General features: G+C 45.3%; 1 protein-coding gene across 2 annotated transcripts; it reads right to left on the bottom strand.

Annotated features, from left to right (window-relative positions):
- Nucleotides 1-1,208: 1,208 nt before the first annotated feature.
- On the bottom strand, nt 1,209-25,193 carry LOC128346457 (zinc-binding protein A33-like). Of its 2 annotated transcripts, none has more exons than XM_053299807.1 (7): nt 24,971-25,193; nt 23,940-24,220; nt 21,803-21,898; nt 6,983-7,213; nt 5,236-5,255; nt 3,509-3,624; nt 1,209-3,416 (listed from the first exon to the last, which is right to left on the bottom strand). In XM_053299807.1, the coding sequence occupies exons 2-7, from the start codon at nt 24,216-24,218 to the stop codon at nt 2,872-2,874; spliced, it is 1,287 nt and encodes a 428-aa protein (XP_053155782.1). In that variant the 5' UTR covers nt 24,219-24,220; nt 24,971-25,193; the 3' UTR covers nt 1,209-2,871. The 2 variants fall into 2 exon arrangements, with proteins under 2 accessions (XP_053155782.1, XP_053155781.1); XM_053299806.1 differs by having other exon boundaries at nt 24,996-25,190.
- Between the last annotated feature and the right edge of the window lie 2,220 nt (nt 25,194-27,413).

Below are 27,413 nucleotides of genomic sequence, written 5' to 3'. Positions count from 1 at the left end.
TGAGGAGGTAAATCTGTGTTTGGTCTGTACCACTTCTGATGGCAGAGAGGTGCTCACATGATAAATGCTCCTCCATATAACTTCCCTTTACACTGAAAACTGCATGTTGGCAAGAAGGGTTCTAGTCCTCTCCTTGACATGATAAACATAGAAAACCAGAAATAATGTTTTTGACCAGGCGCATTCCAGGAATAGGTCTATGATTTGGGGGCACATGATACAGCAACCCTGAAGTAGCTCTGGGTGCAACCCTCCACTGGGAACTTTATGCAAGCTGCCTTGACTTCTATGATCAAAGAAAGGCAGGATGTGAACATAATGAATACATTCAATCATATTGAAGCCTCACTTGCAGTCTGACGTGGTACAGTTGAGACTCAGGTTTGCCACTGATCTCTTATTTGGGAGACCTAGATCCAGCAACCAGAGCTTTCGCTAAGGCTACCTTGTGAGTTAATAAATGACACAAGGTGAGATTTGATACAGAGGCTTCTTGGTTCACAGCTCAATCTTTCTGCCAAAATTATACAAATGCAAGGTAAAGTGTGCCGTCGAATTGGTGTCGACTCTTGGCGACCACAGAGCCATGTGGTTGCCATTGGTAGAATACAGGAGGGGTTTACCATTGCCTCCTCCCATGCAGTATGAGATGATGCCTTTCAGCATCTTTCCTATATTGCTGCTGGCTAATATCATAATAGCAGGGATTCAAACCAGCAACCGTTGGCTTGCTAGTCAAGTCATTTCCCTGCTGTGCCATGATGTGGCTTTACACAAATGTAGGTGGAAACTAACCACAAAAAAGAGAATCCAACTCAGACTGCCATGCTTTAACCTTAATGACACAGAACTCAGAAAATACAGCTTGCCTACCCAACATAGGCTGCTGCATGTTCGGAGAATCTTATAAACAACTAACTCAGAATACAATGCCAAAAATTATAGACATGCCCCAATTGTTTCAGTCAGTCAGTGTATTGTTTGATCAGACAGAGCCCTCTGGTGGTAAACTGAAGAACAGGAACTCCTTGTATCCTCTGAGAAAACAAAATTTCAAGAGAAGGAAATTCCACTCCTCTTATGAAGAAATTCTTTAATGTCAACACTAGATGAAAGGCTGATTTATCAAGTATTATTGTGCAGGGCTGGAAAAGCAGTGGAAACAGAATGATTGCTTATGAAACTGAGACCTCCTGGAGAAGAATGGGCAGAGGCAAGCATTTTTTATTTGGCATAGTAAAAGATGACATAAATTTTTACTGTAATGAGAACAAATTGTTGATTGTACAGCCCACCTTGGCAGGGGCCTCTGACACACTGTTGCCAATACAGAACAGCTCTGATATACTGTGCCCAGCTACTCCAGCTATTAAGGCATTTTAATGGCATTTTCCAGTAGTTCACTAGTGGTCTGCCAGAAGTTCTTGTAAGATGCTGAGAACCCCTCAGCAATGCAAAGGCGTTGCTTCTCATGAACCACTTCTGCAATGCAGTTGGTAACTTATTTCCATCTGGGAAAGCGAAAGGGGATGAGATCTGGACTGACGACAATTTGTCACCCAATGCATTTCACGTACTGAAGTCCTCTATCAAGCACAATTCTAATTTAGTCCTTTCAAGGAGAGATCAGAGTCACCATCCACACCACCTGATTGTGAGATGGTGGGGGGAGACAATGATGGTCTCTCCTTAAAAACTGAATTGTGCTTGATGGAAAACTTCAATACTCGAAATACACTGGGCAACCAATGGTCTTCTCTGCACCTTGAGTTCTCCTGCCCTTTCATTTCTGCCGTATGTGGGCTCAGGGTTGTTATGATGGCAGGACTGATCAGAAAGGAAGACTGAAAGTAGATGTTCCTGTACATATATATACTAAATGGGAAAAGCCACTACTCTGGGGAAGAACGGCAAGTGTGTCAGAATCTGGATAATTTAGTATAATTTTTTAATTTCATATTTTTCTATGCAGTTCTGTTATTATTGGTTGTATCTTGTTTGTGTTTATTTGGGTGAAGCTTATTTAAGATGTGCTTTTAATATAAAGAGTGTGTGTGTGTGGGGCGGGGCAAGACTCAGGAGCATCCACAGAACGACAGCTAATAATCCTGAATGTTAATCCCAACAGGGGATGGAAGTCTATACTACAAGAACAAAATGTTTGTCAGCATAGGGGCAGTAAGCCAACCTTTCCCATGCTGGAAATTGTTATATCCCAGCAAATACTTCTCATTTTAGAGATAGGGAAAAGATCCCAAATGCAAAAAAGAAAAGAAAAAAGAAAAGAAAGTAGGTTCTACTAGAGCAGGCCTGCACAACATAAGGCCCGGGGGCCGGATTTGGCCCCCAGGGACTATTTTACTGGCCCCCAGGTATCCTGCAACAACACAGGACCTGGAAAATGCCCACAGTGCCATCCTGTGCATGCTGTGCATCCTGCTCATAGTGCCATCCTGTGCATGCTTTCTCAGAAATTTGCTCCATGGTGTGCCCAGTGAGGCTTACTCCCATGTAAGCATGCCTAGCTTGCAGCCTGAAAGCAACAACAATTTAGGGAGATGAGAGGACTTGGCATTTGTTTGTGGCTGGCATGCACTCTAGGGGCCCCACTGATTGAGCAGGAACAGGACCTATTCTCTGGCCACTATCCTTGGTTAAAAATATGGTCCATTGACAGTGGGAATAGAGCCACAAGTAATTAACAATATTTTTAATTTTAATGTAATGTGCTAAAAATTTGACCTCGGCCCCTGCACACCAAGTTGTGGATGGTTCTGGCCCGCCAGGGCATTTGAGTTGTGCAGCTCTGTACTAGAGCCTCAGTGAATTCAAATCAGATGTAGTCTGCTGGTAGGGAGACTCCACGTGTGCTTATAAATTGAGATGGCAGATCTTCATGGGCTCTGCATTCTTCTTGCCATCACTGAAGCAAGTGCTGAAGAAAGGGTAGAATTTGCAAGCCACAGCCTGATGGAAGGTGAAGAGATGGGACATGTCCTTAGCGTTATAGAAGGTCACTTTGCTCTTCTGGCAGTCCAGCAGGACACCCACCTTTTCCAGCAAGTGCTGGGGCTTCAGACGCACTGCAGGAGTAGCTGCAGCCCAATATTCGGCACTCTCACGTAGCCGTACAGCCCAGTAGCCATTCTCGGGGCACAGTCTGACTTTTGCCGCCCGGTCCACGGAATCTGCTGCCACACCCAGATCCCACTTGGTCTTGTTGCCTACCCAGACCTCCCAGTAATGTCTCCCGCTCTCAAAAGATTCCTTGGACAGCACATTCACACACTGCAGGAAACGGGTAGGCTTCCTTGGCACAGGTTGAGGCGTCTCTCTCTCCGTCACTGAAGTCAGGTCTCTGGAGATCATGAGGTGAGGGTGGGCTGAGTCCGGGTCCAAGGTCAGAGGGGCAGGAGCTGTTAGAAAGGGCATAATGGAACCAATCACTGTGTTGCTACATGTATCCAAGTGTTCTGCTTCCATGGCTGTTGCAATGAGACAAACTCACCTGGGTGGATGGATTTCAATATCCTTCTCCAAAACATGTACTGCAGAGGCCCATCAAACCTGTCCTTGTACTGCTCTATACTAAAGGCAGGCAATGCTTCCACCTGCACTGGTGGCCTGGAGCAGAGAGAAAATTCTGCTAAGCAAGTCAATATTCAGATAAGGAAATCACAGTATTGCAGAGTGAATCACACTAGATCAGATAGCTTTTCAACCAGCTTCTTTGTACATTCCATAGCCAATTTCTCATACACACAGTGCTTTACCATTCTGTGCAGAGTTCCTGAATTCCCAGCTTCATAAGGATGGAGCACTATGTGGAAACTATGTGCAAATTTGCGTAGTCCATGTCACAACTAGGACCCCAGGTCAAAATACAGCAGGCTATCCAGTGGACCATATTGTATGCAGATGTTTCAAGGGACATCTCACTGAAAATGGCCACCTTTCCTAAGGCCTGTACTTTACAGCCATTCTAAGACCTCAGCATGCCCCTGGCTTTCCTCTGCCCTTGAACAGTCTATGGACTGAATGTCCAAAGTGCCAGAAGCAAGTACTCACAAGTCCCATGGAAGCCAACTCCGCCCCCCCCCCCAATGAAGAATGAAAACACATATTATAAGGGAATGCAAACTGCCAATTTCTGCAAGCTACTGAAGAACAGTGTGAGCCAAATGCTATGAAACCAATTCTTCTCAGTCTTTGACAGCAATTTTTGTTGAGGGGTGTGAGAAGAAACATTAAAATCCTCATGCAGCAGCGTATGCCCTGGTGGTAAAGAGGTTTAGCCCAAGAGATTATCTGGAGACAATAGGCTGAGTTCAAAAAACAAATGAAGATGTATTAATTCACTAAATATCACATACTAAGAGAAAGCCACTGAACAAAATACCCAAACAGGCACTAGCCTTCAACCACTGAACAATTATAATGGACTCTAAGTGACCAAGACAGACCTATAACATCTCATGCTTCTAGTGGCCAGAAGAGGATACTGCAGTGCTTTAGAATTCTCACTTCTAAGAATTTCAGCCTTAAACTTATCCTTATTATAAGAGACCTCTTTTTTCTCTCCAGCACAGAGGACAGAGAAACAAATCATTCCAGTAATCTTTCACTGAAATCAGCTACGAGGACAAGAAGAATGTATGAGATCACTGAGTCATTAGATAAAAGTTTAACAAAAGTTTAAATCAGGCTGGCTTACACAACTTGTGACCTACAAAGCTGAATGGAACCCACCGCTCACATAATGTGCCTCACCAGGGGCTCAGTCAACCTCTTTTTTCTCCTGCCTGCCTGGCACTGTGAACACTGGAAGACTGTCAAGTCTTCAAATGCCACAACAGCATTTGGCTGGGTGGTTTACAAACAGTGCAGGTCTGCCTTCAAGCCCATTTGCCCCGTTACTCTCTTTTAATGGATTCATTCTGAGCACTCTCCCCACCACCCTTAAGTAGTTGAACCTGGGGGCTTTGTTCCTGTCCATTATTATTTACATCCTTAGCCATGGATGCCGTTGAATTTCTATAGAACAGCATCCAAAGAACAGATCTACTTATATTCCCTCAGGCTGCACATCAGCCTCTAGTGAAATAATTATTTACGACTCTTTAAAAACAACAGCGCCGATACCCTTCCTCCTACAAAAACAATCCCTCAGTGGAGTAGGTGAGATAAGACGCTCATGGAAAAAATAAGCAACTCTTTTTCTTTCCAGACACGTACCTGACAATCACGTTTTCCACCTGCAACAAGAAGCAGAGAAATTAACAAACACCTCACTTAATCCTTGCAGCTGGAGTTGTAATTTAAACTGTGCTCTTTCTTGCATTTGAGCAGATAATTAAAAATAAAATTTCAACAACACAAATTCAAGTGGAAGCTAACCCTGAACAGGCAGGGCCAGTGGTGGTATATAAACAAACAAGTCTAAAAGCAGGAGAGAGAAAAGAGAAAATGGGTTCTCAATTCCTCTGTCCTCCAGATTGTCTCCATTTCAGCTCTGCAAAAAAGAGAGAGGTGTAACTTGAGTGTGAGGACGCAAAGACACAAGATAGCAAAAAGCACTGCTCATGCAAATAGCGGATGTCGTCAGGGGACTGCCAGTGATCATTACTAAGGTCTCATTCTTCCTCTCCACTTTGATTCATTGGTCTACTCCCATTAGGGACTGCTCAAGGAATTACTGCTAAGACAAAACATCTCTGACTGGTGGAGAAGCTCGCAGCTCGAGAATCTGAATGTCTCAGGGTAGTTCTGATGCTTGTCTAGTGCAGAGAAAGGGCAAGACTCATTGCTGACTGCATCTGGCAAGCCTGATTGCAGGCAACAAGCTCAGGCCATTGGAGGCCTAAGAGCAGCCCCTGAAAACCACAGAAAGCTTTCCACAAGCCTCACTCATAGGTGAACTCATAGGTGCCAAGAGAATGTCAAGACTGTGTTAATTCTCTTCTTGCCCTCCGCACATCATAGCAATCTTTATAGTCTTAGTAAAGTAAAGTTGTGCCATCAAGTCGGTGTCGACTCCTGGCATCCACAGAGCCCTGTGGTTTTCTTTTGTAGGATAAAGGAGGGGTTGACCATTGCCATCTCCTGCGCAGTATGAGATGATGCCTTTCAGCATCTTCCTATATCGCTGCTGCCTGATATAGGTGTTCCCCATAGTCTGGGAAACATACCAGCGGGGATTCGAACTGGCAACCTCTTGCTCCCTAGGCAAGTTACTTCCCTGCTGCGCCATTAGGTGGCTTATAGTCTTAGTACCATTTTGCAATTATTAACAGCTCAAAAGACAAGGGCACAAGGAGGGCTTATGTCTTGCCATGGTAGGATTGCTTTTACAGGCTTCTGAGTGATATTAGCATGAAATTCCCCCTGTCAACCACAACCTGAAGCTCTCCATTGTTGTTGGACTACAACTCCCATTATCTCCAGCCACAACTGATTGAGGATGGGGAGGATGGGAGTTGTAGTCCAACAACAGTTGGAGACCCTCAGGTTGGGTACGCCTAATATAGAGGCTTCCTGTTTGGATGGTCTTCTTGATCCTGGGGCACTGGTTTCTGCAATTCCTGGTTTGTCTATTTGGCTTCAGCCCCTGGTTTCCTCTCAGTTAGCCTCTTGATCCTGGTTCCTGTTTGCTCAGCTTCAGCCCCTGGCTTTGGCTTGGCCTCCTGGCTCACTTCTGGCTCCCCGTTCTTGATCTGTTCCTTCCACTTCAGGTTATTTGCTTGGTCCTCCCAGACCTGAATTTGGACTATACTGTGGTGGCTGTCCATGGCACAGCTTTGACAAAGCCACTGCATGTTAAGTGTGCAGTGTGCAACGTGTCTGCGTGAGAATGCAGAGTGGGTGCAACGCATGACTAGGAAACTAAGTGGCAAAGCACAATCTTGTGGGGCAGGGGGCTGACATGCATTGCTCAAGTCCCCAGCCCGCCCCACCTTCCCTGAACTGGCTCAAGCAGTCTCACCTCCAGCAACGAGTTCTCCAGTTTGTCCAGCTTTTGCTGTATGTACCTCATGCTCTTCTTTAACCCAGAGATCCCCTCCTCTACTTGTGCAGAGGCTCCTTGCAGCTTCACCAGCCACTGTTTCTCCTCTCTGGCTAGCTCCATCAGTGCTGTTCTTTCCTCCTTCACCAGGAGCCGATGAAGATACTCAAATTCTGCCCGGATCTTTAAGTTCAGCTCACCAGATGTTTTCTAATCAGATCACAAGAAAGAGCAGAAGGATGTGAGCATAGGAACATGGGAAGCTGCCATATACTGAGTCAGACCATAGGTCCATCTAGCTCAGTATTGTCTACACCAGGGATTCTCAACGTTAGGTCCTCAGATGTTATTGGACTTCAACTTCCATAATTCCTAGCCCCAGTGGCCTTTGGTTGGGGATTTTGGGAGTTGAAGTCCAAAAACATCTGGGGACCCAACGTTGAGAATCCCTGGTCTACACAGACCGGCTTCTCCAAGGTTGCAGGCAGGAATCTTTCTCAGCCTTATCTTGGAGAAGCCAGGGAGGGAACTTGAAACCTTCTGCTCTTCCCAGAGTGGCTCCATCCCCTGAGGGGTGCAACCAGGGCACACCCTGCTTAACTAAGGAGACAAGTCATGCTTGCTACCACAAGACCAGCTCACCTCTCCTTCCTCTTGAAGGAAGCACACGGAGTACATTTACATTCCTAAAGGATTCTAGAGCTAAAACTTTTATGAGATAAATAAAAGAAAGCAAGTAAAGCATTTATATCAACTGCCTCAGTCATTCATTCAACATATTTGTATACCACCCAAAACTCACGTCTCTGGGCAGTTTACAATAAAACAATACAAACAAAAATAAGAAGGTCAAACACATTACAAACAAAACAACAACAAACACATTGCAAAACAATACAAACAGCGAAATTAAAAGGTTAGACATGTAAAATTATTACAATAATTTAAAACTTAAAACAATGTTAACAACTATTAAAAGTATCTAATTAAAAGCCTGGGTGAATAGATGTGTGTTAATAATCCCTTTAATGTGTGTCTTAATTACCCTCGGGATAGGAATGGAAAAGGTAGTCCCTGAGAAGCCACCAGATGAGCTGGTGGCAACTGCAGATGAACCTCTCCAGATGATGTTAATGGGAGGTGGGGATCATGGTGAAGAGGACGTTCTCTTAAATACCAGGGCCTAAGCTGTTTAGGGCTTTATAGGTTATAACCAAAACTTTGTATCTTGCCCAGAAACATATCGGCAGCCAGTGTAATTCCTTTAGTATAGGAGTGATATGGTCTCTCCGAGATGACCCAGAGACCAACCTGGCTGCCGCATTCTGTACCAACTGCAATTTCCAGACTTTGAACAAAGGAAGCCCCACATAGAGCGCATTGCAGTAGTCAAGTCTGGAGGTTACCAGCATAAGTACCACTATTCTGAGGTTGCTTATCTCAAGAAACAGATGCAGCTGGTGTACCAGTCAAAGCTGATAGAAAGCACCTCTGGCCACTGCCTCAACCTGGAACAGCAGGGAGAGGTTTGGATTCAAAAGCACCCACAGACTGAGTACCTGTTCCTTCTGGGGAAGTGTGACCCCATCCAGAACAGGCAGATCAAACCCATCTCCTGAGTTCTGAACCCGCAATATAAGTACCTCCATCTTATCTAGATTTAGTTTCAGTTTGTTATTCCTCATCCAGCCCATGATTGTCTCCAGGCAGGCATTTAGGAAGGTCATACCCTCCCCTGATGACGTTGACATGGAGAAATAAATTTGGGTGTCATCAGCATACTGATAACACCCTGCACCAAATCTCCTGATGATCTCTCCCAGCAATTTCATGTAGATGTTAAACAACATTGGAGACAATATGGAACCCTGAGGGACACCATACGAAAGTTCAGAGTTTGAAGGGCAACAGTCTCCAAGAGACACCATCTGGAACCTGCCCAAGATGTATGAGTGGAACCACCACAAAACAGAGCCTCCTACCCTCAACCCTCTAAGATGCTTCAGAAGGATATTATGGTCGATAATATTGAAGACTGCCAAGAGATCCAAAAGGATCAACAGAATCACATTCCCTCTGCCAATTCCAAATTGGAAATAATCTATCAGGCCGAACAAGGCAGTCTCCACCCCATAGCCCGCCCAAAAGCCAGCTTGAAATGGGTCTAGATAATCAGTTTCATCCAAGACAGCCTGGAGCTGGGAGGCCACCACCCTTCAATCACCTTGCCCAGCCACGGAAGGTTGAAGACAGGCCTGTAATTGCTTAATAGGGATGTGCATGAACTGGTTCTGAGGCCCTTTTATGGGCCTCCAAACTGGTTCAAATCCTGGCCGGCTCGAAGGTTCAATGGCAGGGGGGATGGCTTCAAGGGCGGGGGAGGATGCCTTTACCACCACCCCCGCCGCGTTTCCCCCACCGGCACGTGATTCCCTAAGAGCCAGTCGGGGTGGCAGCGTACCTCCCTGCCGCTCCATCCCAACGTTGAATGGATATAACCAGAAGTACTAGCTGCACCTGCGTGCACGCACGTGAGGTCCGTGCATGAGTGCGATGTGCGCATGCATGTGTGCGATGCACGCAGCCGCAGCTAGTACTTCCGGTTATATCTGGACAACACTGCAACGGAGCGGCAGGGAGGTACGCTGCTGCCCCGGCGGGCTTTTAGGGAATCGCACGCTGGTGGAGGAAACGGGGGCAGGGAGTGTATCCTCTCTCACCCTTAAAGCCACCCCACCACCATTGGACTGGCCCTGGCTGGTTCAGTGCACATCCCTACTGCTTAAATCTGAGGGATCCAACGCTGGCTTCTTCAAAATAGGTCTAAAATTGCCTACTTAAGGCAAGGAGGCATCCTGCCCTCTCTCAGAGAAGCATTTATAATCTCTACCAGGCCTTCTACAACAACCCTGCTGCCTGATAGTATAAGCCATATCGGGCAAGAGAACAGGTGGTAGGTTGTATTGTTCCATGCAGATTGTCCACATCCTCAGGAGCCACAAACTGAAACTGATCCAGCTTAACCACTTAAGAGGCTTAGACAAACATTTTTGCTGCCACAGTTTAGGGCTACAAATTCAAAGGGTTGCACGAGGAGCTCTGCATCTGCAGCAGGGCTGCTGCACTCAACCATCTACTGGAAGCAACAATAAGCTACCCCTGAAACTCAGAAGTGGCTGCTGATAAAGTATGAGGAACAGGTCCTGGAAAACAAGGGGTACACATGCATACCAAGGAAGCACTGGTGCATTCACATAAGTCCTTATGCATGCCTAACACCAGCCAGCCAGTGTGGTGTAGTGGTTAGAGTGCTGGACTAGGACCGGGGAGACCCGAGTTCAAATCCCCATTCAGCCATGAGACTTGCTGGGTGACTCTGGGCCAGTCACTTCTCTCTCAGCCTAACCTATTTCACAGGGTTGTTGTGAGGAGAGACTTAAGTATGTAGTACACCGCTCTGGGCTCCTTGGAGGAAAGGTGGGATATAAAATGTAATAAAATCATAATAATAACACACCTCCTCTGGGTTGCAACCCAAAGAATGAACTTGGAAAGCTTTCTGCAACCTATGATCTAAAAGCAAACATGCAGCGAGGCCGAGCCTGAGAATCAGGCGGCACTATATACCATGCCTTTATCACACTGGGAAGATTGCTGGGTTCACCATGAGGAAGAACTTAAAAGTAATGCTATGTTTGTACAAAGTCATCACAAGTAAACAAATGACAGAACCTATTAATGAACCAAGACTGGAGCCCACAGTCTCTAACAGACAGGGTGACTTTCCCACCTAAGCCAGCTATGGACTCAAGGGTGACCATCCCACCTAAACCAAATATTAATTCAATTCATCTACTCCCAGGGAGAGGAATTCAAATCCAAGCAAGCAAGTTCCAAGTGAACAATGATATTCTCAGTGTACCACCCTCTAGTAGTACATGTTAATCTAGTATATTCCTCTGCACAAAACTGAACCTCAAGAATTCTTGCTTTTCCCCTTTCAGCACTGAATACCTTGTGGTATCAGGCATTTCTTCTGGATCAAACAACTCTTTGATTCCTTCTATTAAATATTTTCATCAAGAGGGCACAATTAGCAAAGTGTTTCTAAAGACAGAGTGAAAATGGAACTTCTCTCCAGCTACTTAGTCTATGGATTTACTGGCTGTCTATCTAAATCAAAGTTCCATTGCTCATCAGAGACTCCCACCCTGCTCTTTTGGTAGGCTTCAGTACTAAACCAGAAGGTCAGGAGAGGATACCTGAATGCAGGCAAGAAGCTGAGGCAAGACAAACCCTCCACTGACTGACTGACACACTTTGCCAGTCACCATGGCTTGTTGGACTGGTATATACATCAAACAATACAAACAAACAACCCATGACATCTGAATTACAGATGTGCAGAGCACCTCTTGGGTTACACCCACTGTACACATCCTCTGCCATGAAAAGGGGGAGGAGACAGTTCAAGCTGAACTTTGCACGTGGATGGCTTGTAGAGAGATACACGGTTTAGGTGCATCCAATCCTTGACAAACACCCTACAGTGAAATGTCTAGGTTCTCTGAGCAGAATCCCAAGAAACTCGGCAATGGATAGCACTTGAGAATGAACTGCAAAGTAACCAATGCCACAGAATAGTAACAAAAGATGGGATGTTCCATCCAGTGCCAATCAAATTTAAACGGTCTGACCTTTCCATTTCATTGGGAGCACACAAATTCTTTTTGTTAGAGAGGAATAATATAAAGCCTCCCCCACGCCTTTGTATTCTTGATAGCATTCGGTTATTTTGTACACCTCTATTACAGCCTTACTCCACTTGCTGTGCTTTGAGTTACATTTCCCCTGTAAGCCTGACAATTCAGATCCTTCTATGGTCACAAAGAAGTCTTGCCAAAGAACTAATCATTTCATTTCATTTCAGATGAGATGACCAGAATGAAATACAAAGGCCCAAGAGAGGACACATTATGGATGTATAAAGAACAGCCTCAACATAAGTCTCTCTCTCTCTCTCATTATTTGGTTTGTCTTTTTTTTTTAAGCCTCTGCTGCACACACTGAATAGGAGGGTTTCCATAGTGAGAGTCTATTATGAGTGATTAGAGTGCATTTTGAATTCAAATTATTCCTTCTGAAGTGCAAGCTACTTGCGACTTGCAATACTGACCAGCAACGCTTGTTAAACTAGGCTGGCATAGTTCTTTTGATGTGGCTGACAGACACTGGCCTCAACCAACACACACGATATTATGCCTCTCACAAGTTGTGCCAACACACAGCTCATCCACTTTCCCTCAGCTCTACTCCACTCTGCTTGAGGTGCGAAATCTCAATCCTCTCTTCCATCCCCACAAATTACAACTGCTGGGAGTAAGACCATCCATTTAGATTCCTTATCTAGTCTGCCTCCTTCCCAATTTCCAACTCTTTTCTCTCTCTGGGGAATCTCACAAGCAAGGCATGAAGCCAGCAGCCCTCACAGGTTGTCTGAGGCACACTGCCTCTGAACACTGTCAGTTCTGATCATGGCAAAAGGCTGTTGATAAACATACAGGTGAAACTCGGAAAATTAGAATATCGTGCAAAAGTCCATTAATTTCAGTAATGCAAATTAAAAGGTGAAACTGATATATGAGACAGATGCATTACATGCAAAGCGAGATAAGTCAAGCCTTAATTTGTTATAATTGTGATGATCATGGCGTACAGCTCATGAAAACCCCAAATCCACAATCTCAGAAAATTAGAATATTACATGGAACCAAGAAGACAAGGATTGAAGAATAGAACAATATTGGACCTCTGAAAAGTATAAGCATGCATATGTATTCAGTACTTGGTTTGGGCCCCTTTTGCAGCAATTACTGCCTCAATGCGGCGTGGCATGGATGCTATCAGCCTGTGGCACTGATGAGGTATTATGGAAGATCAGGATGCTTCATTAGCGGCCTTCAGCAATTCTACATTGTTTGGTCTCATGTCTCTCATCCTTCTCTTGGCAATGCCCCATAGATTCTCTATGGGGTCAGGTCAGGCGAGTTTGCTGGCCAATCAAGCACAGTACACTGTATACTTTTCAGAGGTCCGATATTGTTCTATTCTACAATCCTTGTCTTCTTGGTTCCATGTAATATTCTAATTTTCTGAGATTGTGGATTTGGGGTTTTCATGAGCTGTACGCCATGATCATCACAATTATAACAAATTAAGGCTTGACTTATCTCGCTTTGCATGTAATGCGTCTGTCTCATATATCAGTTTCACCTTTTAATTTGCATTACTGAAATTAATGGACTTTTGCACGATATTCTAATTTTCCGAGTTTCACCTGTATAACCCCTAAATCTGTCTATCAACAAAGCTAGTGGCCATCACCACTACTGCAAATTGTCTTGTTCCTAAATAGGACACCCACGAGGAAAGATCAGGCAATCAGAGTTGCAGCACCCTGGATAGCAACCTCACCCAGTGAGCAACCCTCTCCAACAAGAGCCAGAGGCAGAATGAGATCCCAAATACCTCCAGGCCCAGACCACCCATTCTGGGCCCCACCTTCTCACATGGAGGTCATCCAAAGGGCCAGTCCTTGGGTGTGGAGTCTAGCACACCTCCTTCAGTCCCTCCTAGCCTGCCCCACGCGCTGCTGGCAGACCCTGGGTAGTGTGAGGCACGTGGTGCAAAACAGACCAGTTCACCAGGGGGCTCAGGCCCAGTGAGTATTGGTCCTGCAGTGTCTGGCTCTGTTGACTGCTAGCTGACAAGCGTAGGCTCCAGTCCAGTGTCTGGGTCTGGACTGCGACCAGCTCCTCTGACCCAAATGCTCCCCCTTCTCAGGGTCTGACTACACTACAGCTGGGCTGGGGTCCGGATACACATGCAGAGGAGTAAAAACTGATCTGGCAAAGGAAACCAGCAGGCAAGTGCTCCAACATCTAACAGAGATCATATATTAAGGCAGAGAGTTGTACGATAATCTCCCTTTTTCTTTTTTTAAACCAGGACTCCAAGGTCTACCAGTCAGAGCCAGGTGTAGGTGATAGTTTGAAGGGTGGCATCAGTAACCCCATGCACCCCACAAGCTACACATTGGGATAAGTTAATAAAAATGAGTACAAACCTACATCTGTGTTATTGCAGAAGAGGGAGTCTAACACAAAATTCTAACATTGGCTCACAGGGCTGCACAAAACACCTGATCAAAGACAACTTTGATCAGGTGTTTTATCCTTTACTCAAGTATATCCTTCTTATATAACAGGTGTGGAACCCTGAGGCTAAAAGGTAAGTGATTGGCACACGGCCAGCCGTGTCAATTCTTTTTTTAAACTTGCAATATTTGTTGCTATTGTTAAACTCCTGGGAGTCAGAAGCCCTTAGTGATCTACTACAGATCAGCTGGAAATCTCCTAGCCTTCCTTCTGCCTTCTCACAATGTTAGGGATTATTTTTGACATTTTACAAAACTTTCAGTCAGTCAGTCTTTATTAGTACAGCCAATGGCCAGAATTACAAAAATAAAATCATTTAGAATTAACAACTTCATTTCAAATAACACCACAAATATAATTTTTTTTAGCAACATTGAGTAAATTCTAGTGATGTGCACGGACCGGTCCGGAGGCCATTCTACAGGCCTCCAGACCAGTCTAGACATGGGTGGTTCGGGCGGATTGGGATGGGGGTTCCTTTAAGGGCAGGGGGAGGGTTTACTTACCCCTCCCGCCACTTCTCCCCCTCCGGTGCACGTATTTTAGTCAGTAATTGGGGCGGCAGGATACCTCCCTACCGCCCCTTCTCCTGCCTTTTGCGCGTGTGCATGTCGCGCACGTGCTTCACGGCTCCATGACGTGCACGCGCGGCCACACACGCACATGCACGTCACGGAGACGTGAAGCATGCACATGACATGCGCAAAACAGCCTTTTGCAGCCAAGTGGGGGAAGGGGCAGCAGGGACGTATCCTGTCACCCCAATTACTGACTAAAATACGTGTGCCAGAGGGGGAAAGCGGCGGGAGGCATAAGTAAACCCTCCCCCTCCCCTTAAAGGGAACCCCCACCCCAGTGCCGGACCGCAGCTCCGCGGTTCCATGCACACCTCTAGTAAATTCTCCTCTAAATAATCAATTTCAGTTAATCCTGGAAACAGGATAAGTTGAGGAGAAATATATTTCTTCCTAATGTCACTGTAAAATTGGCAATACAAAAGGACATGAGTCGTCGTCTCAACTTCTCCCGATCCACACGGACAAACACGACAATGATAAGGAGTATTTTGGAATCTCCCCTGCAGCACAGCTGTATTCATGGCGTTACAGCGGGCCAAAGTTAGAGCCCTGTGAAATTTAGGTACAGTAAGAAGAGATAAATACCTAGCTGGAGAATAGCTTACAGTTTCAACATTCAGGAAAACACACTTAGGAATCAGGCTCCTGTCAATCTGAGATTCCACATCCAGAATCCTTTCCTTAAGTCTGCCCCAGCCGCCTCATAAGGCAAACTAAGAATGGCTGCAGGCAAAAATCTGTAATACTGCAATCTTCCTTCAATAGCTTCCAACCAAGCTGAACGATAAGTATCTTGAAAAATCAATGAGACAATACTAATAGCCCTAAACATCAATTCGAACCAATAACGCAAAATGAAAAACCATGCCCAAGCGTCAACCTTAATCAATCCTGCCTCAAGGCGCAGCACTACTCTGGGCACACAACCAGGTACTTGGAAGATGTTTTTCAGAAAGGTCGATTGTACTGCCTCAACTTTCTCAAAATTTGAGTACAGCCCCAATTGAACACCATACAGTAGCTGAGGCCTTACCTTTGCATTAAATAGTCTGATGGCTGCTGGAACATACTGAGCACCCCTAGAGCGGAAGGACTGGATCAAATTGGCACTTCTTCTTCCATTCTGGATAACATAATCTCTGTGCAATAGTCGTGATCCAGTAGCAGAAAACACAATCCCGAGATATTTGAATTGTTTCACTTGTTCAAGCTGAACTCCATTAAGGAACCAGCGATGTAAACTAGGGCACCTCGCAAATATCACAAAACTGTAGGAAACATTAAAAAATAACAACAGTGTGCTCTTACCATGGTAAGACCATACACTTTTGACAATTCCATCCAGCTCTACGTTGTTGTTGCTGTTATTATTATGTGAAACTTGGTATGGGAACCCACAACATGGAAGTCTGACTTCATTGGAGTGTGTAGGAGTATTTAAAGATTATTGTAAATGCCATTTAGATGTCTCATCACAGGCATTCTGACATACAGTGCCCTGCCTTTAAGCAGCAGGAATACTGTGTACCACTGAGTTCCCGCCTCAGTACATATGCGCCATTTATAAGATTACCGTCACTGGACCTGTTCCAGCACCTTGATGGTATGGATAGCAAATCAAAACAGAGATGGATAGCAAGTAAGTCTATAATGAATGAGTGCTACCTCCTCAGTGACTGCTGAGGAAGCAGTAGAGAAGCTGCATACTATCTGATATGATCTCTGGACCAGTCTGATCGGTCCTAAAAGGCTCCCAACTCAAACTTGTTCACTTCTTTCCTAGAGTTTACTTCTTTTTCTATTGTTTCTCAACTCCTCTACTTGCTTTACTACATGCCACCTATGCTGCTTCCAGTTCCCCTTATTAGTTTCACTGGGCCTAGACTTCCATTCCCCCAAACTCAAACAGATCCATAAATTCTGTTTATCCTTTTCAGATTCCCATTAGTCCAGCACAGACAACAATTCTGTGTATCATCTGTGCAAGGCTAGAGCCCGCCAACTCTCTAGGACAAATACATGTATGGTGAATTTTTCATTATCCAAGTTCAAATGTGTAGCTGTCCATTTTAAATACATTCTGTATCCTCCATATTGTACGTTCCAGTTGGGACCCAAAGAAAGGATGTTGGTTGGAAAGATAAAACTATTTCTTTATTTCTCTCTTCCCCTCAACCTCTAAGTTTAGTTGCCATTGCTCAGTATCATTTTCTCCCCACTAATAGTGAACTTACAAAGCAATCATGATTACTCACTGGTTTAACCACAACAAAGAGAGGGACAAAGAATCTGTAGAACTACTATTGCACTATGGACCAAATCAAATCTTTATTAGAGTCAATGACCAGCTTAATATAGTGAGTAATCACAATATAACAACAGCAACAATACTATGGATCATGGAATCCAGCTTCCAATGAAGAGTCTAGTTCACTGGTCAGAACTCTGAAAACTGAATGGCTGCTTTCATTGTATTTTAAAAACAAAACAGTCAAGCTTCTAATACTCATGTTTAAAAGGTTGTGGGGTTGGGTTTTTTTGTGGTTTTTTTGCAATGTCTATTAGTTGTCTGATTAGTTTGCAATCAAGGATCACCACATATTCATTTCCCTCTATACTGGAGCTACACTGGATTTTTTTTAAAAAAAGAAACCTATTGAAAAAAGAAAACTATTACTGCAACATCACAGATATACTACAGATGGTAGCTTGGATATTTTATGGCAGGGGTAGGTGACCTTCAGCACTCCACTGTTGTTGAACTACAATTCCCATCATCCCCAGCCACAATTGTGGCTGTAGGAGTTGTAGAAGGAGGTTGTAGTAGTTCAACAACAGCGGGTGTGCCAAAGGTCACCTACCCATCTTATGGGAATGGGTGGATAGATAGAAATGTTGCTCTTTATAGGAGATACAGAAAGGGCAGGTTTTAATCACTGCATTGAACAATAACTACTCACTTTTGCAGTAGCACCCAAGAAAAGCATGCAAACAATGTGCAGATTGTAGGTTGAGTATCTTGCCTGTATGGATTTCACTGTATGTACAGATGCCAAGAAGCCATGACAAAGCTGTGATGAGTAGCTTTCCAGAGCAGATACAGACAATGCAAGACATGTGAGCAACCGTTACACCTGATCCACATTGGCACTAATAGACAATTAGGTTTAAGAGTTCCTCTCTCTGTGTTGCTATTTCTGCACAGCTATCTCTTATTTTACCCACTAGCCCAGGCTTAAAAATAAAATACCCTCAACATCTGCATAAAGGGGAAAAATACGCAAAATGTCTATGTTCGTTACAATAATTCATTCCATTGGGAAGTTCAGATTTTTTTTTTAAAAAAAAATTTTTTTAATTAGACCCTACATCCTGGAAGTTTTCAGTGTGGAATTCAAGGCATCCTGGACTATCACTTTCATCATGAACTCATGTTGCATTGTGTGTGCTGGAGTGCTGAAGAGGTCACAGTGTACAATATGTTCAGAAAGACCATTAAAAGCCTGAAGACTAAAAAGTGCAGATGTGTTTGCAGAGAGTATGTTATCTTTCAAATGTGTTAAAACATTTACAGATGACAACGACTGCAACATATCCAACCTAAACAGCAAGAAAGAATGAGACACTCAAGCTGGTGATATGCTTTTGAATCAGAGGTTGGCAGCTACCCAAAGCTAGCACCTGCCCAGGCCAGATGTCAACTGCTTTTAGCAGTCCCTAGACCTGGACCATCGAGCTCCTATCTAGGACTTGCCCAGGGGCGTATCTAGGGTGGGGCAGGCAGGGCACGTGCCCCGGGCGTCACTTGAAGGGGGGGGGCGCCATTCCTTAAAATTAAAAAAAAAATTAAAATGGCCATCAAAAACAAAATGGCCACCACAGATGCTCAAATGGCCTCTGCGAGGCCCTAAGCCACGCCAGGCCTCGCAGAGGCCATTTAAGCATTGCGGTGGCCATTTTGTTTTCAGCGGCCATTTAAAAAAAAAAATATTTAAAAATAGCCACCACACATGCTCAAATGGTCCCTGCGAGGCCCTAGGCCTCGCCCAGCCTCACAGAGGCCATTTGAGCATGTGTTGCAGCCTCCAAAATGGCCACCACACCAATCTTTGCAGGCCCGAATAGGCCTGAAAATCAGCCCGGGACGAGCTGTGGCGGTGAATTAAGAGGCCAGCAGGGGGAAGGGGAATGGTGAGTTTGTCTTTGAATCAGTGTGAAATCCTTAGTATTAAGGCTCACTGGGAGTTTCAGAAAGACAGTTAAAATGAAAGAAAGAGAGCAAGAAATACTAGAATATATTCCAAGCAGTGACACAGTTTACTCTGCATATCCTTTAATTATTTTCAGAGTATCTGGGAAAAGTCAAATTCTCCATTTATTTTTAAAACTTATGTAATAGTGATGCTACAATTCATAGTAGAGAATTAGACAGGTACTTCTGTTTAGTTTTCCAAGTACACCTCCACATAGTATACGGGTATTTCATGAGCCCCAGCATACTGAAATTTGTGGTTTTCCAGCATATTTTGGTCTGGCTACATCCACTGCTAAATAGTTTTTGAAATATTAAAAGATGAACGAGCTTCACTTGTATTTTTCAGCTGATATTATGGTAAAATTATCTGAAAGATGGGTGTCAGATGTTTGGACAGGGGGCGCAATTTCAGTGCTTGCCCTAGGCGCTATTTTCCCTAGATACGCCTCTGGACTTGCCTTACCAGCTTATTAGGCTCCACTAACTGCTCCTATCGCCAAGAACTGGATTCCTCTCATGGTCAGAGATTACTTCTCTGAATGTTAAACAGATTGCTTGAGGGGGGAAAAGATTCATGGGATACTATTCTGAATTAGCTTAGCAGTGCTCCTTGTGAAGTTGAATGAGCCACCATGAATGAAAAACACTGCAATTCTTGACTTAGAAAGTCACGAGTGCCAATCACGCTCAGTCAAGACTGCTAGAACATAAAATCAGGAAAGACAGGCCCCAAGCTGAACTCACTCCAGCTAACTCAGTACTGGCTATCTATACTGCCTGGCAGCGACTCGCCAAGGTTTCAGGCAGGAGTCTCTCCCAGCCCTACCTGGAGATGCCAGGGAGCGAATCTGGTACAGCTGCTCTTCCCCTGAGCTATCGCCTCATCCCCTAAGAGGAACATCTTACAGCAGACTGTGTTTATATGTACTCACCCATCCAAAGGCAAACCTTGCTTAGCAAAGGGGACAATGCATGCTTGCTAGTACCACAAGACTCGCTGTCCTACCATAAGACTTCCTATAGTCTTCTAGGCACAATTCAAGGCGCTGGTTGGTTTTGACTTATGATGAAGTGCTAGATAACATGGGCTTTACATACCCTACATCATCAGCACATCCTGTTATGGACTCCAATCCAGCCAGAAATGATCTGCACATGCTCTGTAAATGTGAATTGTCCACTAGGGACGAGCATGAACTGAGATTTGGACTGGTTCAGCACTGCGGGGAGGGGAGTGGGCAGCAGGATCTCCCCCCCTTTTTTTTAAAGGAGAGCAGATCCTTACCTGCTCTCTGCTGCTACAGGCAGCTTCTTGCTGTGGTGGGGCTTCTCCCAAGCACCCACACACTACGCACAGCACCAGCACACACATGGCATCTGCTCATGCGCCATTTGTGTGGTCAGTGGCGATAGAAAGCAGGCAAGGAACTATTCTTTAAAGAAAAAAACCAACCCCGCTACTTGCTCCCCTCGGCACTGAACCAGTACATGAACCTCGGTTCATACACAACCCTATTGCGCACTTATTTCTACCACCCCCCCACACTGCCTGTACATGTGTCAAAAACTCACATTTGGTTCCTGCCTCCTAGTGCATGCACATGCTATTAAAAAAATGCATGAGCAATTGCCACAAACAACTAACTACACCCAGGTTTCAAACTTTTTCTACATGGAAGTTCTTCCCATGTAGGAAGTGTACGATATTCAGATGTGTCTGGAGAGATTTTCCTATTCCTTTGGATCAAGACCAAGGAGTGTAGGGGAGCAGAGAGATGCCTCAGGGTTGCTGACAAGATCTTCTGGGCCCACTAGTCGTACCCTAGCTGTACTTGGGATACTTACTGGGAACTTCTTCTGGGAAACAGGATATCAAGATACGACTCCTGAACATACAATAACTTCACTGAGCTAGGTACCTCTCCCAAACTTTAGATCCTCCACAACAACCTTGTCAGCACTCCTCATCCCCACTTCTGTGTAGTCCAGGGAAGCTTACAGTAATCAACTTGTCTTGTTTTTTCTTTCTTTCCTAGTCAGTGGTGGTAGGGACCGATCCCCCAAACCCAGTACAAAACAGGCAGCCTTCCCTTCTTTTATCATCTCACCATCTGCAGTTATTTAAGATAATTTTGTGGTCCTCCGCCCACCCCAAGATGGAAGAGGCTGGATTTCACCGAGTGAAATTTGATTTGTAAACCTGGTGGCATGGCAAGGGGAGAGGTTTGAGATACTTTGCAGCTTAGTGGCATTAAGCCGTCTCTCTCGCTGTATGCTCCCCAGTAATTCCCCTACTGCTCCCTCTGGGCAAATGCTGCAATTAGAGGTATTGATCTTTCCTTCTGCAGAGGTGCCTCAGCTGACTGATTGTTATCTGGGCCGATGACTGGTTTGTGCCAACCCTACAGCAACTGTTATTCACTGGGCCATTTTATCTTTTTGCCTGCAATTTAAGATGACCATTAACATGGAAGCTCAAAAACAGCAAGACACCCGGTTTGCAGCCCTGATAATTGGATAAGCTTTTTCAAGGCCCAGATTTGGATCGTTTTCCATTTCTCTTCACTCTTTTCTCCATTTAAGATTCTCCAATTAATCTTTTCCAGTCTTTTCTCACAGGCAGTCAAAAAAGCAGCATACCAGTTAACTCTTTGCTTATAGGCAGTCTACACCACCTCTTGTGCCACAATCAGATCAGCATGCCAGCCCAGAGTCTACAAGGAAGGGAAACTGGTGAAAGCAACATTACCGACAGACTGCAGATATTCTTCTTTGTCACATGCTTCATTTTCAACAGTTTCTCATGTTCCATCTGATAAGACTGTAATGCCTTTTTGAGATGTTTCTAAGAGTGGGGGGAAATAAAATAAAGGAAGGCTTAATTAGTTTGTCTGCATCTGTCTGTCTTGCCTATCCACTAGAGAGCCAATATGGAATTGTGGATGGAATGCTGGATTTACACCAGAGAGACCTGGCGACAGTGGGCCAATCATGTTCCTCAACCTAACCTACCTCACAAGGTTGTTGTGAAGATAGAATGGGATATCTTCACTCTGAGATATCCCAGCACCCTGAGTTCCTTGGAGGAAAAGTGGGAGACTAATAATAAATAGATGAGGGTGACATTAAAAAAGCCCTCAAGGACTGCTTCACCCATATGAACCTACATGAACCCTAAGCTCGGTTTGCTCTCTAGCCCATCACTTCTGGAGATATGATGGGTAGGCCTCACCAGAGTGAGGCAGAGCGTGAGTGCTTTTGGGTGGTGCTGCCATCACTTGGAATACCCTGCCTGCCTGGTGAGATTTGATGGACTTCCTCTTTTCTGGTTTTTAAAAACATTTTTACTGAAACAGGCGTGTCATTTTCTGTTTTGATTGATTTAATGCTACTTTGATGATGCTGGGTTTTTTTAATTGTGGCAATAAATAAAAACTTGCCAATCCTCAACCTCTCTCTCTCCACCCACATCTTGTGTCCCATGTATGCTGTTAGCCCCCTGAGTGGGAACTGCCATAATATCTGTGTTCTGTACCGCTCACTGCTGGTGCTAATTAAATATTAAATCACAACAGCAATAATTCTAATGCAGCAAATGTAATTGTCTCTAGGTGGGACAAGGAGCAACTGTTTGAGCAAGGAGCTGCGTCTCTCCAATGAATCGCAAGTAGAGTCATCGGCAGCTTGTGACAGTCATCTCCCAACCTTCCTCCAAGGTGCTGAGAGCAGCACAGGGTGACCCTATGCGGTAGGTAAGTTAGGCCGAGAGAGCATGCTGTGCCAAATCGCCATGGGCCCCCAAGCTGAGAATCTCAGACTCAGCTTAGCTCAGGCATTCATCTTCACAGGAGATTCAACATGTTTATCCTGCATGCGTTATGGCTGGAGTTGCTTTAGCCTTTGTTTTGTTAAATGAGTAGAGTATGAAACCTTGAACTCTGATCAGCACTAGTCCCTACAAACAACACTGAAGTGACCCAAGTCAACAGAGAAGAACAAATATTTAGAAGAATAAAACTAGCCAGTGGATTAAAGCTGCCTGGGAGCTAAAGGCAGGGCATCTCTGCATAGGGAGGAGATGTCCACTGGACACCACTGTTCCCTCTAACAGGGATTCCCAGATGTTGTTCACTACAACTCCCAGCATCTCCAGTTGCAAAGGCCTTTGGCTAGGGATTATGGGGGTTGTAGTCAACAACATCTTGGAATCCCTGTTAGAGAGAGAGTACACTGCTGGGCTTTGCAGAGCCAAACCACAGACATGTCACCCTCTAGCAAAATAAACTAGAAAACAGGGAGATGGGATACAAACTCTGTATGTGTATGTATATATGTCATTGTCAAAGGGCTTCTTCTTGCCTTTGCTCTGAAGGCTGCAATGGAAACTGTTTGAGAAGAGACACTATTAGAAATCAAAAGGAGCCTCTAACTCCACGTCGTTCCCACACACACATACTCCAACTGAGTTTTCTATTTGTTCAGAACACCCTATCGGGCCAAAGCTGTCTGTCTCACACTTTTATTAATTATTTTATACTATACTCTTCTTGCTGCAGCTATTGCTAAGCACCCTGTTTCACACCAATCTACAAAGTGGCTGACAGCCTGACTAAGTTACTCAGTAGTACTAGTCAGGAGTTACTCTAAAGGACTCCCAAATTTCAATAAGACTTCTTCTGGTAAATTTAGTCAGGATGTCAAGTCAGTGTCCCTAGTTTAGACCTACTATTTGGTCATCACTGGTCTATCAACACTCTTCAAATACAAGAGGCATCAAGTGCCACCATTAATTCAGGAAGTCACCCTCCCCGAGTCAGTCAGCATGAACAAAATGTCAAGATGCTGAGGGAAAGAAGTCATCACCCTACTGCCATGAAGCTACTCACCTGCATTTGTTTCCTGTGCTCCTCCGACTCCGAGGTGCACCTCCGAACTGTCTCCACTACGCCAGAAACAAGGTAGTGGGGGCGAAAGGACCGGTTGGGGAACTCTTGTCGGCACTGGGGACAAGTGGCAACTTGTGAGCTTCTGCCCCAATAGCCCTGGATGCACTCCTTGCAAAAATGGTGCATGCATTCCAACATGACTGGATCCCGGAAAAGATCGTAGCAGATGGCACAGGTCAGTTCTTCCCTGAGGCTCTGCTCCTGACTCTTGTGGGCCATGACTGCACAAACATAAAGTATGTTCAGTCTGACATGAAGAGAACGCCCTGGATCCCATTCTATCCTGCATACTCACAGGAAACCTCCACTGGAACACAGAGACAAGTCAGTTCTGTGTGTGGGCGGTTCCAAATTGGTACTAACGGCAGACTGGCAGGAATGTACAAGCCCTCTCTGTACTACGGTCGCCATATTTTGTTTGGTAGGGCTCTCGTGCCTTTAATGGCTTCAAGAGAGCAACAAATTCAACAGTTGCACTTTTCTTAGAAGGGAGATACATCAATGATAAAAGTTGCATGTGTTGCTTTCTTGCCTCCCCCAGCATTCCTGCCAAAAAGCGGGTAGCAATGCCATTCTGTATGGGGGTCTCCAAAGAGATGGCAAGAGTTGGCTTGCCGCCTGTCTACCTGACAGCGACCTGACAGACAGAAGTTCAGCAGGTGAAAGACTTCCCTTCAGTACCTCTCCGTACTGGGGAAAGCAACACCAGTAGAACTTCTAACCATCAGTTAAAATCACAGGAGAGCCAAGCTAGAAAAAGGCCACGGAGGAAGAGATGCTGTGACAGAGAGCAGAGATACCCACGGTGTTCCCACGCAGTTCACAGACTGCAGCCAGATGAAGGGCGGGGCGGGGGAGACGACTCCCCCCTGAGTTGGAAGCGGGGCCCTAACCTCTTTCTAGAGCCTCCGCCTGGGCCCTCCTCCCCTCCAGTCATGGGCAAGGGGCAGGGCTATGCTGGGGTTTCCTACCACCAAGTCCACTTTCCACCAGCACCTGGCACAGCGGGCCGATCTCCTCTACGGACCCCGTTTCGTGCTTTTGCTCCCGGCCAAGGGCTCCTCCTGGCTAAAAGCCTTCCGAACTTCTACTTTCATGGAATGACACGCCCACCCCGTTGCGCCTGAGCGACAGCCGCTTCCTGCAATCAGGGCATAGCCCGGAAAGGCTATCTGGTCCTCTATTGGTCGATAAAGACGCCCCCTTTGCGGGCCCCTCCGATCCCTAGCGTGCGAGTAACGCGAGGCCAGACGAGCGCTGGGTCAGCTGCCCAATATTGCCTCCGGGAGGTACTGGCGGCAGGAGGACCCTCCTAGAAGCGAGAAGGAGGGAGCTGCCTCTTGCCTGCGTGTAGTGCTAGATCATCATTAGAAGCAAGTACGCAGGCGCTGTATTGGGCTGGCGAGACTGAATATGGAGTGATGAGGGTCTCGTCCACTAGCAGCGCCCTAGACATCACCGTAGTTCAGCATCGCTTCTGAAAGTTATGCTACCTCTGCGCAGTTTCTGCCCGTCTTCCTTCTCCGACTGCTGCTTTCGAGGAGCGATTTTGATCGAAGAATTGGCACAGAGGGGGTGAGGTGGGTGGGAAAGAGTCCCCTTCCGTAATCCCAGTCAACTCCCCCGCCCACTGTTTTTTGTTTTTTTTTTAAGTCTTTTTTAGTTACAATGGCTGCACTTTGAAATGTTGCCTTTTTGCACTAAGTGGCTCAGTGGGGAAATGCTTGACTAACAAGCAAAAGGTTGCCGGTTTGAATTCCCTCTGGGACTATATTGGGCAGTAGCGATATAGGAAGATGCTGAAATATCTCATACTGTGCGGGAGAAGGCAATGCTAAACCCCCCTGGATTCTACCAAAGAAAACCACAGGGCTCTGTGGGCTCCAGGAGCTGAAATCAACTTGACGGCACACCTTACCTTTGTCACCTCACAAGGCTCCAGGGAAAGAAGCAACATCATAATGTGTCTTTCCCCGGGGGCATTTCTGGGAAAAGTGACCACCCCCTGTAACTATAGGGAGTGACCATTCTCCCCCCTCCACCTGTAATAACCTGGGAAAGGACACAGCATTGTGACATTGCTTCCTTTCCTGGGGCATTTTGGGGCAATACCCAGTGAGGAAAGGTGGCATTTTAAAGTGTTATCACTGTAGTTGCCCGGAAGGCAGTCGATTTCCCATTGGAAGAGAAAAAGAAGCCAGTTCTTCAGTGCAAGTAAGCCTTGCTCAAGTCGGCTCAGAAGTATTGTTCTTATTAAAAGAACAGTAATTGTATACAGCAAACCTCACGAAGCAGTTCACATACAAGCATTAAAATGATAAGCCTCAATAAAAAGTTATATGATAAAGCAGTAAAGACATGTAACAAAACCATTTTAAGAGTCAGATATTTTCATGATGTTTTGCCACCTCTCTCCTGAGAGCAAGATATATCCTTTATAGCCCTGTGGTGGCAGTGGGGAGGGAGGGGCCACTTCAGCTGGGACAAAGGGAGCTGTGTCCAAACCATTTTCCTATTCCAGAAATTGTCTAGATGGGCTTCAACAGGGCTGCCAGCCATGTAAGCAGGAAACTCTCCAAAGGCCATCAGGAACTCATCTGGATCTATCAGCCTCTAGAGGTGTGCAGAAACCCAGTTCCACTTAAATCAAACCGGTCTCGAGATGAACTGGGTCCAGTCCGGTTTTGGGCACACTTGAGCCAGGCCTGGTTCGGTTTGAACTTTTCCTAGCTCAAGTTGGCTCAGAATTACGGGTAAAGGGTGCACTTTTAGGCCTCCAAAGGCCTTTAGGTCCAGGCTCCAAAATTTCCTAGGTCCACCTCTGGCCACACACCCCACTTAGATAGAAACAATAATGTGGGGGTTCTGTTACAAGAAGTCAAGGATCAAGAAGTCAGAACTTGCGTTTTGGCCGGTATAAAAATGTGATTAAAATGTGATAAAATCAATCAATCAATAAAATGTAGACTCTAGCGAATGTACTAGAATGAATTACAGGGAATGGCCACTCAAATGTATAGAAATCGAATGTATGTAAATAAATAAATAAATAAATAAATGCACTGGTTCCTTCCAAATGGCCATAGGAATGCATGGAATTTCCAAATGGCAATTGTATGCATTCCCTGTCATTTGTTTCCGAATGTCCTCACACTAGTCCACCATAGGACTTGCATGCTGATGGTCCCAGGTTCAATTCCTAGCAGCATCTCTAGGTAGGGCTGGGAAAGACCCCTGCCTGAAACCATGGAGAGCTGCTGCCAGTCTGTGCAGAGAGTACTGAGCTAAGTGGATTATGGGTCTGACTCCTTGATAAGGCAGCTTCCTATGTTCCTAAGACAGGAAGAATGGTAATAAACAATTGGCATAGCAAGACCAGCACATTATTTCCATGTAGAAAGCCAAGGGCTTGGC

This window comes from Hemicordylus capensis, chromosome 2 (genome assembly GCF_027244095.1).
Source record: "Hemicordylus capensis ecotype Gifberg chromosome 2, rHemCap1.1.pri, whole genome shotgun sequence".
Taxonomy (NCBI): Eukaryota; Metazoa; Chordata; class Lepidosauria; order Squamata; family Cordylidae; genus Hemicordylus; species Hemicordylus capensis.
The sequence above is the reverse complement of the archived record's forward strand: the minus strand, read 5'-3'. Positions and strand labels throughout refer to the sequence as shown.

Coding starts and splice junctions, on each gene's coding strand:
- LOC128346457 (XM_053299807.1), bottom strand. CDS start 24,218: ATGGCCCACAAGAGTCAGGAGCAGAGCCTCAGGGAAGAACTGACCTGT. Junction 7,214..21,802: donor AGAATATCTGCAGTCTGTCG/GTAATGTTGCTT, acceptor TGATCTGATTAG/AAAACATCTGGTGAGCTGAA. Junction 3,417..3,508: donor ATTGAAATCCATCCACCCAG/GTGAGTTTGTCT, acceptor CCTTTCTAACAG/CTCCTGCCCCTCTGACCTTG.